The sequence below is a fragment of the Homalodisca vitripennis genome, chromosome 5, assembly GCF_021130785.1.
Source record: "Homalodisca vitripennis isolate AUS2020 chromosome 5, UT_GWSS_2.1, whole genome shotgun sequence".
NCBI lineage: Eukaryota > Metazoa > Arthropoda > Insecta > Hemiptera > Cicadellidae > Homalodisca > Homalodisca vitripennis.
This window is the reverse complement of record NC_060211.1, coordinates 166,706,428-166,725,508: the sequence shown is the minus strand read 5'-3', so window position 1 is coordinate 166,725,508 and position 19,081 is coordinate 166,706,428. Positions and strand designations below refer to the sequence as shown.

The following is a 19,081-nucleotide window of genomic DNA, read 5'->3' as shown; positions in this document are numbered from 1 at the left end:
CCGGAACTGTCAAGGCACTTGTTGTAGCGTGGCACCAGTTTTTCTATACCGACGTTATACTGTTCTGCCGCCAAGGAATGAAGCCACGTTTTCACTCCTTCTTTGAGGTCTTCGTCACCCAAAAAGTTTTTTCCGCCTAAAAACACTTTCAACTTTGGAAACAAGTGATAGTCACTCGGAGCCAGATCTGGACTATACGGAGGGTGTCCGAAGATTTGCCATTTGAAAGAATTGAGTTCTGCTTTGGTTCGTGCACTGCAATGAGGCCGAGCATTGTCGTGGATCAGCACCACTTTCGACGACAGCATTCCGCGTCGTTTGTTCTGAATAGCGCGGCGAAGCCGATGCAAGGTCTCGATGTAGGCCTCTGAGTTGATTGTTTCGCCTCTCGGCATGAACTCCACATGGATTAGGCCTTTTCGGTCCCAAAAAACTGTTGCCATCAATTTCCTGGTGTTCAAATTTGGTTTTTCTTTCCTGTTTTTTGTTGGTGAATTCGAGTGATGCCATTCCATTGACTGGAGCTTTGTTTCCGGGGTTCGATAGGAAACCCAAGTTTCGTCACCCGTTACGATGCGGTCAAGAAACGCATCACCTTCTTCGTCATACTGAGTCAAAAACTCAAGAGCTGCTCCCATCCGTTTAGTCTTGTGGACATCAGTAAGAATCTTAGGCACCCAACGAGCACACATTTTCTGATAACCAAGACGTTCAGTCACTATTTCGTGCAAAAGCGACCTTGAAATTTGTGGAAAAAATTCCACTAGACCACTCAAAGTGAAACGACGGTTTTGTTGAATTTTTCCATCAACTTTCGCTGCCAACTCGTCAGTAACGAGTGACGGCCTTCCACTTCGTTCCTCGTCGTGCACATTAGTTCGACCTTCCTTAAATTGAATGCACCATTTTCTCACTGATGACTCGTTCATCGCATTGTCACCGTAAACTGCCTTAATTTGCCTATAAATTTCAACAGGTCGAACATTCTGTGCATTCAGAAACCGTATCACACTACGCAGTTCACACTTGGCGGGATTTTCAATTAACGCCGCCATTTTAAACTTTCACAGGAGACGCAAACGTGACCTCACGGTACCACTACTCAGCTCACACTGAGGCAGAAGGTGTGGCTAACGAACAAGCTATCTACCGCGGTGGTGGGGGAACTGCGCCGCCCGTGATGCGCAATCGTTCTTTACTTTCTGGAAGACCCTCGTATAACGATCATAAAACTGATATACACAATATATTTTTAATATTGGTTGTTAATATTTATTTAGTTTATTTAGATGTTTTTCAATTTATACATTAATATTATTTATATTATTATCATTATCATTGTTATTGTTGTTTTTGTTGCTGTTGTAACATTTGTACACTTAGTTTATTATAATAATATGTTAATTTAATATTTTATTCAGTAATAATAAATAGAAAACTCTTCACAGACACAGATGTAAAGTATTCATGAGGAAATATTATTTTGGTACAATATTTAAGGTAGCTAGTGTGTTTTCCCAGAATAAATAAATTTTTCTTTGATTCCTATTCTAAGTAGAAAAAACAATTTGTCTTTCACAATCTCTAAAATTATAAGAAAGTACGTTATAGACAACAAATCATGTACCTTGAAATATAAATAAAACACTTACATGTCTAAGTATGAGTATTGTTTCATACGAAAACACAAGTTGACTTACTTCTTTGCAGACCATTTGGAACAAAAAATGCATATTTGAAAGCTCTAGACGGCCCGTCGGGCGGAGTGGCGATGTACTGGAACTGGTAGATGTGGCCCTGATAAGTGCGGTCCGACCAGAGACAGTCCAGGTACAGGCTGGCACTCTCCGAGCGTTGTCTCGGCATCTCCAACTCCCTACAGGCCTCAGGCAGTGGTGTCATCACTTCATTCTTTGTCACCGACTTTCTCACAAATCTTATCCGTGCTCCTACAATTAAAAAAAAATTATCTACTCCCCAAAAAATTAATTATATTTTTAATGATAGATGGTTTAGCTGTTCCCATTGCATATTAACTGTGTTTAAAGGGTTTTTATCAACAATAAAAAATAAACATCAATATTCCTTTTCCTCCAGTAAGTCACTTTTATTTAAATCAGGTTTTATTTTACTTTGTTTTCACAAAAGTTCTCACAAAAACAAATTACAATTGGAGTGTGTGATTTTTAAAGGAGCGAATAAAATAATCAAACACATAATTACACAGCAACAAATAGTAATAACACACTATATCAAGAATACGTTTACACTGGTTAGAGTACTGAATAAAAATTTTTAAATCACAACCAATTATTTACAACACAACACATAGTAATAAACAACAATATAAATTAATAACAATCGGGACATTTTTTTTCAAACCATTACAGATAAGAATTATTAAAAACTTAAAGAACAAATATCACAGTCCCAGCAATCAGTTTGTCTATAAGCTATTTTCTCTACTTGTTTTAAACTTATTTAATGTAACATTCAAAGCCATTTTTGGTAATTTATTAAATAGTTTTAATCTTACAATAAATTATACTTCTGGTTTTTTCAAGTCTTATTAATAACTTAAGTCACATAAATAATACATGCTTATAACAGTAACTCTATCTTTATAACCTCGTCAATCCCAAGGATACTACAATAATAAATTATCTTTACACAGGAACTAATAAGGTTGTGTGAAAAAGCACATATAACTAATAGAGTGTCTACAGACTCAATCATACCAAAAAAATTCAATAATTATTAAGTTTATATCTAGATACTAGATCGTACAGCAAATATACAATAGTAACTTACTTGACCACTTGATATTCGTAAAGGACAGATTAAATGCAGGTATCGGAAGACCATCATCTGTATCAGTAATTAAATACGAAGTAATTTTCAACTTCCCAATCTCTTCCTCCATATCACTGTCTCCTTTAAACTCGGAGGACTGACATGCTGAAAAATAAAAACATATATATAGTATTTATGTACGTAATGTTAAATTAAATGTGTTATGTTTAATTTAACATTTCCTTAATTTGATGATTTCATTCCAATATTTTTAGATATAAGTTAGATTACATTACTAATAATTTTGTTACAAAATATTTTTCTTAGTTTGAAACTCTTAAAACTAAAAAAGGTTAAATCTAAACTTAAAACGAGTAAATAATATTAAACCAGTGTCAACTAACCATATGTACAGACCCTTAAATATGTACAGACCCTTAAAATATCAATTTTGTCTCTTTATCTAGTTCTCTGACGGTCATATAACTATCATTTATGTGTCTTTTTTGGTCGGTTTTAAGTGCATAAAGCTAAGAAAATATAACTTCAAAAAAGTTATCATTTCATATTTTTAACCCTTTAATACCCTCCTATCTCAACCTCCACCAACACCAGTGCGACTGAAGGTCGATTGCTTTCTAAGGGGAAATTTAAAAAAAAAATAAGGTTGTGTGCTTATACAATGCTATTTGGCTCTGGGCTTCTCGACTATTACAAATTACTAATACGTGCAAACAATCTTAAAATCCGCAAAAACTTAAAATCTTAACTTTTATGACACTTAATATGAATAGTCAATAATATTTTTTAGGGACTTAGCTTTCTGAACATGACATGGTTCATCGCATTAAGTTTTCATATTTACTAGTCAGCCATCGGTAATCTATTGATAAACTTTCACAGTGGCTTGTCATCATAAACTGGGTAATTCAAGAAATTCGTGTATCAACGGGTAAGAAATTTTGTAATGGAGAAATTAATGAGTATAATTCAGTGCTGTAAGAATTTAAGGTGTTCTTTGAATTAGACTTCGACCTGTAAAGAATATAGAAACCCTACAAATGAAAAGTCTCATAATCATAAATCATATAAAAAAAAACTGTTTGAGGAAAGATAAAAAATGTACGTACTGGTTCTTGCCACTTAATTTTCAAAACTTTTGCAGTGCGCTGAAACTAAACTTTTCTAATGGATCTATAACTTGTCTAAGGAAAAACAGGAGCAAAACGTTCAAAACTAAAGAAAGGTTTTTCAAACAAATATACACACAATAGGAAATGAAATGTGGATTGACCAAAAGAAATAAAGTGCAGCAAAGAAGGGAAAACCTTTGGCACGAAAAACCCTGTAAATGAATCATTAAAACATTACAATTAGCTGACGTAATTTTTTCAGTGTTATGATTCATCAAGACTCCAATATTCCTCATATTGCATCAACTATTATTACATTTTCCCAAAGAGTTTTAACATAACTAAGCAATATGTACTGGAAAATTCAAAAGAACAACAATATTTGGAAAGCTACATGTCATCTGAAATGATTTTATATTTACATATAAAATTAACAGTAATATAAACCATGTATTTCTTTTTAAATTATAATTTCTCAAAAATGTGAAGAGTATTTAGGAAGTAAAACTTGTGAGAATTTACAATAACTATAAATACTTTGTATTGACAATCTAATCATTGTTTAGAAACTTTATATTTAAACTATCACAAAATTACCTTCAGAGTCCCGTGGATAATATGTGATCCTGCAAGCATCGTCAGAATCATTGGATGCTACCTGAAACAGAAACATTACAAATTAGTTTCAGAGTCCCGTAGATATCTATCCTGCAAGCATCGTCAGAATCATTGGATGCTACCTGAAACAGATACATTACAAATTAGCTTCAGTCCCGTCGATAATATGTGATCCTGCAAGCATCGTCAGAATCATTGGATGCTACCTGAAACAGAAACATTACAAATTAGCTTCAGTCCCGTCGATAACATGTGATCCTGCAAGCATCGTCAGAATCATTGGATGCTACCTGAAACAGATACATTACAAATTAGCTTCAGTCCCGTCGGTAATATGTGATCCTGCAAGTATCGTCAGAACCATTGAATGCTACCTGAAACAGATACATTACAAATTAGCTTCAGTCCCGTCGATAATATGTGATCCTGCAAGTATCGTCAGAATCATTGGATGCTACCTGAAACAGATACATTACAAATTAGCTTCAGTCCCGTCGATAATATGTGATCCTGCAAGTATCGTCAGAATCATTGGATGCTACTTGAAACAGAAACATTAAATATTAGCTAAAATACATTATAAATGTTCATTAACTCACATAAATAAACCAATATGAGATTCCAGATTGGTTTATAAATTTATTACGATCTTTATCTTTTAAAAAAAATTTGTCACCACTAATTTGCTGATCGGATTAATCTATAACAATATAGATGACATTCTGTATCAATGTGTTACATTATCTATAATATAACATTATCTATCACAAAGGTAATAGGATGTTTTGGGACATTTGCCATTATTCATTATTCAGTGATACAATAAATCAATGAAACTACATTTCAAGATCTGTAATCTGATCTCTTCAATCAGTATTAAAATTTAAAATTCATACTAGAGTTTTTACATGCACAAGTCAGAAATCACAACAAACATTCCTGAATTTTTTGTGTCACAATGCTGTGAGGTGATTAATTTCTTTTAACTTCAAATTCAGCTTAGTTATATACCTGAGGTAGAGATAATATTGCGGATCCTCCTTCATCAAAGAGTGTTGTTTTAAATACCAGTTGCTTAAACAGCACAATGTTAAAATTTTTTCAAATTCATAGGAGTATACATTTCTACTTTGCTTTTCATGAAATGGTAAAAGTTGGAAAAATATTTACATGTTTTCCTTTTTTATACCTCCTATATTTCTCCGTATATTACCTTCCTTCACAAACTTTCGGCACAGAGAACATAAGGAGTAAAATAAGAAGAAAATTTGTTAACGATCAAAATAGGCCTACAAGTATGACAATATGGGAACTTGCATGAAACAATATTTTTAGGCAGCACGTACACAAGGTTACAGACTTAAGTCCACCAGACAGAGAGCGGCAACGGACATTCTCTCACCACTTTATTCACTCTTTACCTTCTGTGCAGGACACCGGTCATGTTATACATGATGAGTTGTATTATATCCACCATTAGTTCAGTGACACTCATGTTTATTGTCAAGGACTCAAGTAGTCAGGCTAATAAAGAGGTTGAGGAGCCACAGGAGCGTTTTTGCTAGCTAAAAACCTGTTTATGGAAATTGCTGTGTGACAAGGAGCATTATCATAATGCAACGTCTTACATGAATGACCTTTTTCTAAGTCTTTCAAGAACCTACCGGTAAAAGTGTTGATTGACCGTTTGGCACTGAGGTAGGAACTCTTTGTGGACGATTCTGTGAATATCAAAAAAACAAATCAGCATGCATTTGATTTTTGACTTTGCCATCCTTGCTTTTTTGGGGCCTTGGAGAGGTTGAAGTGTGCCACTCCATGCTCTGATGCTTGGTTTCTGTGTCTTACTTAAACACCCAAGACTCGTTACCAGTAATGATACGGTCCAGAAAATGGGGTTAATTTTGAATTGAATCCAAAAAGTCAAGGCACCTTTCCTTTCTGATCTTTTCCTGTCTTATAAAAGGTTTTTTGGAACCACTTTTGCGCAGATTTTTCTTTCAATATATACAATTCATTGGTTAAAACTTGATGAAAGGTGGTGTGACTCAAATTTAACTCTTCCCCGATCATTCTGACTCTCAACCGACAATCTGAACGCACAAGATCCCGGATTCTGTTGACATTCTCATCAGTCCTTGAAGATAAAGGTCTTCCGCTTCATGGTTCATTTTCAATCGACTCTCTTCGTTCTAAAAATGCTCTAAACCATCAAAAAATCTGGGCTTATGACAAAACACTATCTCTGTAGGCCTGCAGAAGTTTAGCAAGAGTTTCCATTGTACTGATCCCAAGTCTGAGGCAAAACCTCATAGCACATTGTTGCTTGAAATTTGTGTTACTCATTTTTAGGACATAATGCAAAAAACTGTTTCACAAAAACAATCACTACGCACAACCAAATGACATAAGCGAGGTCAAATTTGTACTGATGGGGTGGATCACATGTTCCTCTACCACCCCTCCAACCCAAGCCAATTCATTGTTGCCAGATCAAATGTGACGTTGCCAGTCTCATTACTTAATTTACATACCTCGTACATAACAAAGTATTTATTGGGTTTGGGTATGCGTATTAGCCTTGACAACAAATTTCCAAATTAAAATTCCAGCAACTCTAATCTTTCGTTCGACTCCCATAACAAATTATATAACTGAATAATCCTATTAGTGACTAAGAAACTCCCATTGTGGTAGGATTCACTGTTGATGAAAGATGTACATAATCTCTATTCTGATAATCAGGTGGGACAATTTTTTAACACCTTCACTACTATACTGAGTGAGAACTCAGCAGTGCTACTCTCAAGCTGATTATGCACCGTAAGGCCACACTCAACATGTTTGAAAGTAAATTTTTAAATATATAAATTACAAAAATAAAAAAGCATGAAAGCTTAGAAAGGTTGAAAGCAGTAAAACTTTGCAAGCATGAATTTATAAGGAAGTTTATCTAAACTTCCATGCTTTTCTTATAGGTTATTAAATTTTACACATGGCTAATTGCTAAATATAAAATGTTTAAAAGAGTTCTTATTTCTAGTTCTTTATATTAATTATAAAGATATATCTAAAGTATTGGGTTAATAATACAATATATTTCTTGGAAATATGCCTTTCTTTGGAAGGCTTGCATTAGATTCTAGCTTATTCTTTGCACTTATACTATTTTAACGAAGCTATACAGTAAATTATACTTATATTACTATTCACACACTAAATCTTTAAACTGTTTATAACAGTATTAAAAAAAATAATTTTTGGAAAGGAAAAAGGATTTTTTATAACAGTTTAGAGCTGCAAAACGAATAATTATTAGTACAAAGTATACCATATATTGACAACATAATACTTTTTCCACTAATCTAAATAAATATCACCAGACTAAATCAAATCATATAGTCTCACTTCAATGGGTTTTTAGTGATCAATACATTTCAATCAAATATAAAAAAAGGACTTTTATTCTATACTAATTGCAGATTCACAATTCCCTATAATATTAAATGAGGATCAAGAATATCTCAATTTTAAATAACAAAGTAAGCACTCCTGGGTATACAATAAGTGTATCACGGTATCTCCTTTTTGAAAAACATACTGAGCAGCCTAAAATAAATTATGGTCACTGGAAAATACTTTCATCTTTCAATCCAAAATATCAACACATTATACATAAGTAGTAGTTTCTGCAGGATAAATACACAAACATCAACAGTTGCAGATTTATAATATTTGGGATTAGGATAATTCCCAAAAATAAACCCTATAAATGCTTCACAGGGCCATCCCAACTCGAGCTTGTTCACATCCTTGGCTTTTGTTTTTGGAAAGTATACATATACCATATGTAAACCTGATAAAATACAAATAATGTTTTTTCTTTCCAATCCCTGTTTGTTGAAATCAATTCCTTGGTCTTCAGTCCCAGATATGGTGATTTGGCTAAGGGTTAACAGATATTTTTACATTGCTCTTATGGGTAACCATCAAGGCAATGAGAAAAAGATAGAATACATAAATTGGTAAAAAAACTGAATACAATAATATAGAATTTTAACTTTTGACATTTTAATTCATAGAGTGAAAAGAAAATATAATACATTGGAAAGTCAATGTTAAAAGTCGGTGACAAGATTCAATTTAAGTGCACTCTTGCGTTGTAGTTTATTATTTGAACATTGCTATGAAGCCTAACTTAATGAACAAAAACGTGAATGTACCATGAGACAATATATATCAAGAAAGATTTAATCTGTAGACTTTAAATTTTGTATCAAACTTTTTCAACATACACAAGAATGATTTTTATAATTGTGCTTGTCCCACCATGAAGTTTGGCTGATCGTCATTGAAGCCTATCACTCGGTAGAGTAACACAATTTCTCTTTTGCCTCTTGGGAAGGATGAAAAAATTTCTTTTATGTATGATAGCCCGTCTGCCTATCTGTCCGCAGGATATCTTGAGAATGAAATGAGCTGTAGATCTGAAATTTTGCATGCAACCTCAGCGAAGCCTGTTACATGACACAAGGTGTATCATATCCATTATTACTACGACACAGGCTTGTTGTTCTCGATGGTTTATTCAATTTCTTACTTGTTTTCTCAGACAGAATAGCTAGTTGTTGTGCCTAACACAATGTTGTTAGTGCCCTCTATCCAGGCCCGTGCGCATGGGGGGGTTTTGGGGGTTCAAACCCCCCCCTTGAAGATTGGGATATATCATATTGTTTCCATATATCAGTTTAATTGTGCTCTATTACGCCGTCAGTTTACGCGCATGCGCGCACAAATATTTCCAATCGTTTGATTGCGCGCGCTTTCCGCCTGATTTGTGTTATATACTGTTTAAAAATTGGAGCTCCGACGCGCTACACAATTGGTCGCGCGGGACCAAAAACGGAGCGCGCATGCGCGGACCAGAGCAATAGAGCGACTTAACTTATTGAAAGAGTAGATCACATATGTTTTTATTTGAAAAAGTTTTTACTTTGTTTAAAGAATGAGTTACAAATGTATTAAAAGTATGTAGTTTTACAATTTTATAATAAACTCATTTTCCATACGTATTAATTTTTAATCTATTACTTATTTAAGTTTCTTCTTTTTTATTTCATAAAATAAGTATAGAACCCCCCCTAAATAAAATTCTGCGCACGGCCCTGCCTCTATCTATCACAAGTATCTTATATACATACATTTAATTGTGTTCATTCATTTTATAGTAATGTTTATATAATATGGTTTGAATCTGTCATTGGCGCCTCATTACTCATTGCTATTTGCGGTACACTATTGATTACGCACTGTGTAGCCCTGTTATACTTTATCATTTAAATAAACTTCATATTTTCATATCTGGTTAACTTGCGCCCCCAACAATGATAACAGAATGCATTTATATAAGAAATTGTATTACTTTCACTACATCGAAAGTAACAGATCTCAATCTAGCCACAGTTCACGCAGAAAAAAATCACACCATTGGTCACATATTTTAACATGACATATGACTTTTACATTGATTTACTTAAGTTTGAAATGTTTTAGCAATACAACTTATGCAAATTAACTTTAGATGTTAGATTTTAAATTAGGTAATAAAATCCAATATTACAAAATATAATAAATTAATTCATGGTTTTTCAACAACAAATTACTGAAAACACTTGTAAAACATAAACTAAACTAAATTTGTAATTATACACCTAAATATTTTTTATATACGATAGACCACAGGTTCCTAAAAAGTAGTTACCGAACCCCCAGGGGTTCACGAGTGTCTTTTAGGAAGTCCATAACTACCAGAATTATATAATATTGGGTCCACGAGTGGTTTTCAGGAGGTCCATAACTAGCGAGAATTTCTAAATTCTGTTTAAAGGTCTTTAGGTAATTTTTACGGTTTAAAACATATTACTGGATAAACTCAGTTCGGCAACACTGACTCTTACACATGTTCTATGATATTTAACATCTGACAAGCTTTTTCTTTCGAGACATAGTATTAAGATATGATCAATGTGTTAGAAATACAACTGTTAGTGCCGAATCGGGGCCAGGGTGTAAAACCGGATTGTTCCCATTGCACCAAACATTAAGTGAACTCCTCGTTGTATCCACAGGGAGGCTCTGGTAGTCGAGAATATTTCTACAATCCTTAAAAATACTTTTTTAAGAAGTTAAAAAATAATAAACAACATACAAATCTATGCTCCTCCAAACCCTATTATTTGAAGTCATGGAAAGTCGCAAGTGATCATATTTAGCTTTTGTTGCATATTAACATACAATAGATGTCCAGAAAAAATTATTTGACAAATTTATTGAGCTCAGAGATAAAGTTCCAGTGTTTTCCAAATTTTTGATCAGCTCTTAGATTTTGATTATGACTTAATAGCACCTTCATAAACAAACATATTTTATCAATTAAATGTAACAAATTTCATACTGCAGATACATTATGTAGATACCTTCAAAGTAACAGAAGATTAAATCAATAATTAAAAAATTTGTTATTGACCAAAAGTGATTTGAGAGCAGAATTAATTAAAGAACATCAAGAAACAAAAAAGGACTATTGGAAAAGTCTAAAATTGCTCAACATTGTTGGTCTGAAAATCATCATATTATGAAATGGGATGAAGCCAACATAATACAACGTGAGGAGAAGTTTTTTAAAGAAAACTTATTGAGGCTTCATACATGACCAACCGCTAAGTCAACCTTCGGTTGAGGTTAGACAACTTTGGGTACCAATATTAAGAAAAGAACTAACCAGGAAACCTAACAACATTATACCAATTAAAGGAATCGCAACCAACAAAATTCGTACACACACCATGACACTAAGGTCTAAGACCAAAACATCTGGAGGCAGCTATCGGGTGTGTTTCGCCGGAGACTCTTATAGAAGAGATGTTGTCCAGTCCCGAATCGTGGAGCGCTGTCGCTGCGTTCTGCAAGAGGGTGCTAAGGCAAAAAAGAAGAGAGCAGCTATAAAGCACCAGAATAGCTCATGCCGGTGGATTTTAGAATGAAGTAATGCCCATTGGGCGAACGATGGCACCCTCTTGAAGTAGTTGCAGAGATGCGTTCTCGAGAGGGTTTCCAATGCCTGGACCGGTAGGTTTTTAGTGGGTGAGAGTCCCACACACCAGGGCGAACATCTGTCCCTGACGGTGCATAATGCATTTTCCTATTGTAAAAAAAAAAAAAAAAAAGACCAAAACATAGGGCCGGAAGCACCTTGCCTTTACCCCTTCCTCCTAACCATTGCCTTCCTGACCCATTGTTTCAGATGACACGTGTTGCCAAAAAAAGAGACAACATTGATTTTTGTGTTAGTAATCCACTTTTATCCGTGCCGGTGTGATGTGTGATTGTGTCTGCAGTGATAACACCTGGAGAAGACTCCAAGCAGCTTTTGGGTAAGTCTGAATCCTTTTCTTTCCATTCTTTTATTCTTTCTGTTCTCTATTTTTGTATGTAGGCTACTAATACCTCTCCCATCTGGCGAAAAGAATAGATTCCTATCCTCGAAACGTTGTGTTTCACCTTTTGTAACCATAACGATGGCAAATATCCGAAATTCTGTAATCTTACCAAAAAGGGCTTTTAAAAATGTTTTTTAAATATACCTTATTTATAAATTTTTGCTATGAATCAAAAATTCTGATAAAATTTAAACATAGGTACAAAGATACTCTAATTTTTTAATACCACATATATTATTAAATTAGAAAGATTCAGTTCACAAGGACCAAATTTTGCGGAATACTTTGACGTGTTAACCTATAAAACAAATTACTATTTTCATTGTTACATTAGCGTTGGCTTGATATGGTTCAAATCCATTCTTCTTATTTCATTCCCATAAATTGCAGATATTGGACCAATAAAATTTTACAACCCTCAGATGGACATTGCATTAACCTTGCATTAACCTAAAATGAGAATACTGATTCTGACAACCCTGACCAATGATCAAAGTGGCTGCTTTCCGTATATGACTTGTGCCTTTGAAGCTATCACTGGCAATAGATATGGCTATCAACTTCAGCCCAGCGTGTCATGAACTGGATTGTTCAAACAAAGAAGTATTGTAAGAAAGAGCTAAAGAAACAAATAGATAATAAAAGTGAACATTTTCCCGAACCATAAATAAATTAAGACAGCCTAGAGGGGACAGTAAATATAAGGCATATTTAGAAAAGAAATTAAATTAAGATCCCATGAAAGACAACTTTTGATGTCATAAATAAATGGAAGTTTAATCACATAGGTACTCAGCACTTGTGCATTGAAGTCACCATCCATGTATTCATAAAACTAATAGGCCTGTACAGAATGGAATTTCCTGTTCAGCCTCCGCAGCTGTGATGCGTGAATTGTGTTAGAGTGGTGCATACAATGTGTCGCGATTTTTGGTACTTTGGTATTATCCGGAGGCCACTATTTTTAAAAGAATTTTTCTTACTGGAAACCAAAAAGTGCTAGCCTATTATTAGAAAGAACAGATTCAATTTTACTTTCTGTGAAAATTACACATTATTATGACGATCGGTTCTTGTTTTCTTCTTCCCAAAAGGAAGCGATGTCGGCGAGACCATTCTATCCCTGTCTTCTATTTGTTATTAGGCTATATAAGTAAGTAAGTAAGTAAATAAATACTACATTAATATTATAATTAAAAAGTTAAGGTACTTTAGTATTATACAGAGGCTACTATTCTTGGAAGAGTTTATCTCACTGGAGGCCTACAAAACTACTCTCTGTCCCTATTTACTACTTGATGTTACTCGATTTAAGTAGGTTTAAATTAAATTATCATAAATATGTAGTACTAATAGGACCAAAGTTAAAGATAACCTTTATGAGACCTTACATTATCTGAGCTTGAATTTAGATACTATCTCAAGGGATGTTTGTCTTTTTTGACAGAGGTGCAGACCACCTAAGCCCTCGCTGATGGCCAGGGGCATTTCTAATCGGTACTTTCCCAACCTCAGATCACGTTCTAGATCATTCCAATTTTTTTATGTCAGGTCACATTGGACAGTCACGGAAAATTCTATTTTCTATTGCAAACTTTATCTACTGTAGGCTAAATATAGGCTATGTGTTGTAAGAATTCACACATTATTGGCTGAATACACACATAATAGCCTCATCATTTTCATAGAAAACAATGTTAGTCAAATACAGTACAATACTTCCTCCTAGGATACCACTATAATTATACCTTGTTCTCAACAGTTAAAAAAGCTAACATTGATTAATGAACCATAACTTGGCAATGAAAGGTGTAATCAATTAGACTATCTATTTCTCCAAATTCTGCATTTTAAATATTTGTAGACTGATTGACTGACAAAGCAAAACAATCATGTTTTGATCTATAAAAGTCTAAGCTTGTCTTAAATACTGACGTATTTTGAATATGAATTTTGAGCCATCCTGTTCAGGCATATAATATTGGCTACTAAGCAACAAATTTTTAAACTAACAACATATAAATCTAACTCTTTTATATTGATTGGCATATAATATAATATAGCCTATAATATAGAAAAACCATTTACAGTTGTAGTACAGTTTTGATTTATGAATTAGGCATCTTAGCTAAAGCAAAACAGGTATGACAAATAAACAATGCAGGCTACAAATAACATTATGACTACTGTAATACAACTGGGAATTTTAATACTATCATAATGTAATAAATAGTTTTACACCTGTCAAAAGAATAGCAAAGAATTGCTGTCTAAGTAAATAGTATTTTTACCTGGTGGGCACATGAAGTAGTGTGGTTTTCACATAAGTACGGTTCCAAAAAAACATTGTGTTCAAAATCACTACAAAATATATACTGAAAATGCAAAAACTGCAGTATTATGCTTAAAACAATTTCAACCCTGAAAGCTCTTTGCACCACTACATTACAAATATTAGAACAGCACATATTTGGCACATAACATCTCACAAGATCGAAATAAATTAAAGATCACTGGCAAAACATAGGTCTAAAAATTCAAATTTAAATTAAATCAAAAACCACACAGTATTAGATTAATAAATTTAATTTTTTGGATAGAAAGGGAAAACATAGTAGACAGTAGATTCCACTATAATTGCAGACAGAAGTTTCTCAAGCAGACGATACTTGCAACGTCAAAAACATTGAAAAAGATCCTTAAATATTCACGGTTTGGTTAATCGTTACATAGGTAAAACTATTTATACTTATACTATACTATAAAAGCTGCATATACTCCGAATAAATGCCAGTCACTTTAGAGAATCCAACATATATAGCGCCGAATAATGTATTATAATGTTGTTATGTATAACATAAGATTACATCTCATCAATAGCCTAAGAATAAAAAATATCTTTTACATTAAAACTGGTGACTTACATCAAGCATACAAAACATAAAATGAAAACCCCTAATCTTAACCCAAGTAAATAAATTTTATTCTAATAAATTGTAGAAAATATAAGCATAAAATTTTTACAAATACCAGATTCAAATACTAACTGTTACTACGTAAACGTCAGCGTCTTTGGAATAAAGTAAACTTCACAATTGGGCCGTTATCAGTACTCACTGATTTCAGTCTGTATCAGTATCCGCCGACTTCCTTATTTGATATTTAATAATTCACCCAATTTGCCAATCAGTACTGGACTTCATCCTGCAGTTCCGGAATCTTTTAAATAGCCGATTTCTTAGGAAAAATTATATGTGTAGTAAAAGTGAACAGAAGGAACGACCGTTTGTTTTGAGTTCTATGTAAACTCAAATCGCTTAGGCTCTGAGAAACTTGAGGAAGAAGACTAATAATTGTTGAAGGACAGTCTTATGTTTCAAGTTTTGTTTGTAACGATATATTGAGTGGTAGGGTTGAAAATGTTTGATTCCTGAATATTAAGGAAACAATACAAACAATGCAAGGTTTTGCTACCCAATGTAAATATTTATGTTTCTTTACATTACCCAAGAGCGTAGTTACCATAGGGGTCCAAGGGATCTGGATCTCCCCAAATTTTAAGTTATTTTTTTAGTAAACTATTATTATTTCAATAGTTCAGCATTACTGAAAGATCGTTCATTTTTGTACTGCTGAAAGATCGTTCTCAACATAGATAAGGACCAAGAACGTCTTAAGAGGAAAATAGGGCCTTAATTTCTGTCCACTTTGGGATAATATTAGTTGTCTTGATCCCCCCAAAAATGTTTCTCCTGCCTACATTCTTTACATTACCAAATATTAGGGATCTGTAGAATATTCACCAATGACAAGTTTCGTTCAATATAGACTAACACTTTATAGATGCACTGACTGTTAATATATCATAATAATGGCAATACAATGAGTCCCTGGCAAAAGTCTAAACACCACTCACCACCTGTTTTGCCTTGCAAATATTTGCTAATAATTTTATTTTGTCGCTCCCCGTAATATTACTAAACAGAATAAAATATCCTCGTAATGTTGTGGCTGAAAACGTGTAGCTAAAACAAGTCATGATAAGCAGCTCTGATGAAATTATCCAGGTTTCTGAATTTTGCTGACGTTCCGCATGACCAATAGGTACTTTCTGTTGCCAGTTTTCTTTCAACCTAACCAAACTTAACATCCCAGTTCGATCTATTGTATATTATCACCACCATAAAAATTTATAATGTCTGATTATTCAATCCAGTATTCTCAATTTTAAAAGAGAGATACTAGATAGTTCTTAATCGTATCCCCTCTACTACCATTTCCGATCACTGTTTGGATGTTCGACTGGCCGTAATGGGCTTATCAAAAGTTTTCATAGTTTATGTAATAATCAGACAAAATAGGTTCACATAACAATTACATAAACGTTACATAAAAGAAACCAACAATAACCAGTATTATAACAGTATAACATGTATGAGATCAAATAACATAAAAATGCTATTACTGAAAAATAGTTGATGTATTCGAAATGTTTGCAGCAGACGAGTCGAGAGCTAGGAGAATTTATTGATCCGCATCAGGCTGAAAGGCCTGTAACCTAGATGTCAAAGCGACATTGCTCACAACACTGGCCAGCAAAGAAGAAAAGTCTATAGCACTACTGACCTCAATGCCCAGTCAAAGAATTCTCGGGTTTGAGCTGAACTGGAGATAGCTGCGGTTATGATGACCTAATGAAAATAAGTGATGAGATCTAGATAAGACGGAAACGAAATCTGATTAGCTCAAACAGAGAGGGAAAGATACTATACAATGTTTAGAATTTTATAGAGGAACGTGATATCAGAGACTTGTCTTCTAATCTCAAGTAAATGGAGTCCGTAGGCATTCGTGTTGACTTGAGCAAGAGCATCGGGATTCAGGCTGCCTCTCTCAGATCCTAGAACCGGACGAATCTCACCTTAACGGATTGGAGTCTGTTAATAAGGCAAACTTAGTACGGTAACCATACCACGGATTCATATTAAGCAGTTGCAGAATAAAGTGCTTGTAGAGGGGAAGAAGAGCTTCAGAGCTAGGGCCATGTCTAGAGGTCTGTAATATCAGGCCAAACATACGGAAAGCTCTTCTGCGTATTTCATCAACATGAAGACAGCAGTCAAAAGAAGAATCAAGACAATGCCAAGGTCTTTAATTGAGACACACTGTCCGTAGTCAAGCTGAATGGTAGAAGTAGTTCTATTATATATCATTAGCTTGGTTCTACTAGTATCGATAGAAATTTCATTACATTGACACGAACCCAAAACCCTGGATTGTTACAGTGGCAGACAGTCCACGTGGGAAGTGACTTCGAGAAACAATGCAATGTTGTCTGCAAATAACAAGAAAAGGTCGGGTCGCCTGTGTGCTCGTTGATGTCATTGATAACTTAAGAAAACAGTGGCCAAGAAAACACTAAGACAAACAACATTTAGATAAACACTAAGATAAACACATTAAGAAAACACTAGTGGTCTAAGATGCAAACATTGGGGTACACTAGATGTTAGTATAAAAGCATTAGAGATATGATTGGCAAACGAACAACCAGCTTAGGATAAAAAAGATAACTACGGAAAATCGTGCTTACCACTCCGCAACGTTCCAGTTTGTTAATAAAGTGATTGTGGCTGATCTTGTCAAAGGCCTTGCTGAAGTCAATGAAGACAGCGTGAACCTGATTCCTCCAACTAAAAGCATCAAAAACATAGCTTTGGAACATCAGCAGATTCGTTACAGTAAATCCCGCTGTAAACCCATGTTGTTCATCGATGATTAGACTCTTGAACAGTGGTTGGATGGTGTTCAGCACCAAATCTTCGATCTCTAAAAGTTTTGCTATGTGTGGAAAGGATCACAATCTGTCGGTAATTTGTAACATCCTAATGGATGACACAGAACCGCCCACCCTGATCATCCCTGATATAGACAATATATGTTTCAGGTCATTAACGAAGCTCCAAAACACTTTAATATTTGAATAAAAAGCCGAGTCTATGAAATTTACATATTTTGTCTCATGAGCTTTAGAGAGAGTTTTACACTGCTCTCGGACTTTCCCGAAAAAAAAATCGTAACCCAAATCAGAAAGCGTTACCTTGTACCTTGCACTTAATGTTTACTTGAGAACAACCAAGTCTTTTAATTCCCTTTTAAACCACTTGGGAAAAGATGAGCTTCCAATCTTCTTCAGAGGAGAGTGTCGTTTTATGCAGGCGCTGATCTGTGAGCAGAAATTCATGGAAGGGCGTTAACACCCTCACAATCAAGGTCAAGGAGAATCGCTTCATTCAAAATATTCATGAATAAATAAACAATATATACCTCTTAGTAGCATGAATATACTTAGGATTCAGTTTGAGGTGATTTCCAGGACCAACTAGGGTGCCTGTGATACATAAGAAGGCGGGCGACAGCCCTCACATGTCAAGGTCAGGTCAAGATCGGGAGAGACAGCAAAATCTTGAATCTACCATAAACTAGGTCCAGTTCAACCCCTCTTTCATTGAAAACACAACTAATCTTTTGAAGTTCAGGCATACAGACCAGATCTAAGGTGCTTCCGTGTGAAGTAGAAACACCCTGTGGAGCAATAAAGGGCCAATTTATTCCGAGGAGATTAATTATCCAACGATGATAATTGCCTGATAATCATCACGGAATATCGAAACAACCACAGTAGAGAAGTTTTAAGTATGCTTGAGAAGGAGAATGAAGTGTATGTACACACCACAAATAAGGTGTTTGGTCGAGTTCCTGAACATCAGGTTAACAAGTAGAGTTAGCACACAACCCAACTAAACGGTTGTAGGACTAAACGGTTTTGCAAACAGCCAACATGACACCCCCACCAACCTGCTTGCTGCTAGTAAACACTGATCTGTATTTACGATATATTGTGTGGTGGTTAAATCCTTGTCAAGTGAAGCTGCGGAAAGATTAAGGTTAGGCTTCGCGATCAGCAATAACTTTAGCACTTTCAATGACACATTCAATTTGCTGTTAAGTACAAGTCAGGAATACAATAAAAAATAC

General features: G+C 34.5%; 1 protein-coding gene across 2 annotated transcripts in view; it reads right to left on the bottom strand.

Moving 5' to 3' along the window:
• Positions 1-14,687, bottom strand: part of LOC124363104 — a 35,647-nt gene extending 20,960 nt beyond the window's left edge. For both annotated transcript variants that reach the window (XM_046818227.1, XM_046818228.1), the window contains exons 1-4: positions 14,335-14,687; positions 4,524-4,584; positions 2,812-2,958; positions 1,701-1,949 (exon numbers count right to left, since the gene is read on the bottom strand). In XM_046818227.1, the coding sequence (XP_046674183.1) occupies positions 1,701-1,949; positions 2,812-2,958; positions 4,524-4,584; positions 14,335-14,511 (634 nt within the window). In that variant the 5' untranslated portion in view covers positions 14,512-14,687. The remainder of the gene's footprint in view (positions 1-1,700; positions 1,950-2,811; positions 2,959-4,523; positions 4,585-14,334) is intronic.
• Positions 14,688-19,081: the final 4,394 nt, after the last annotated feature.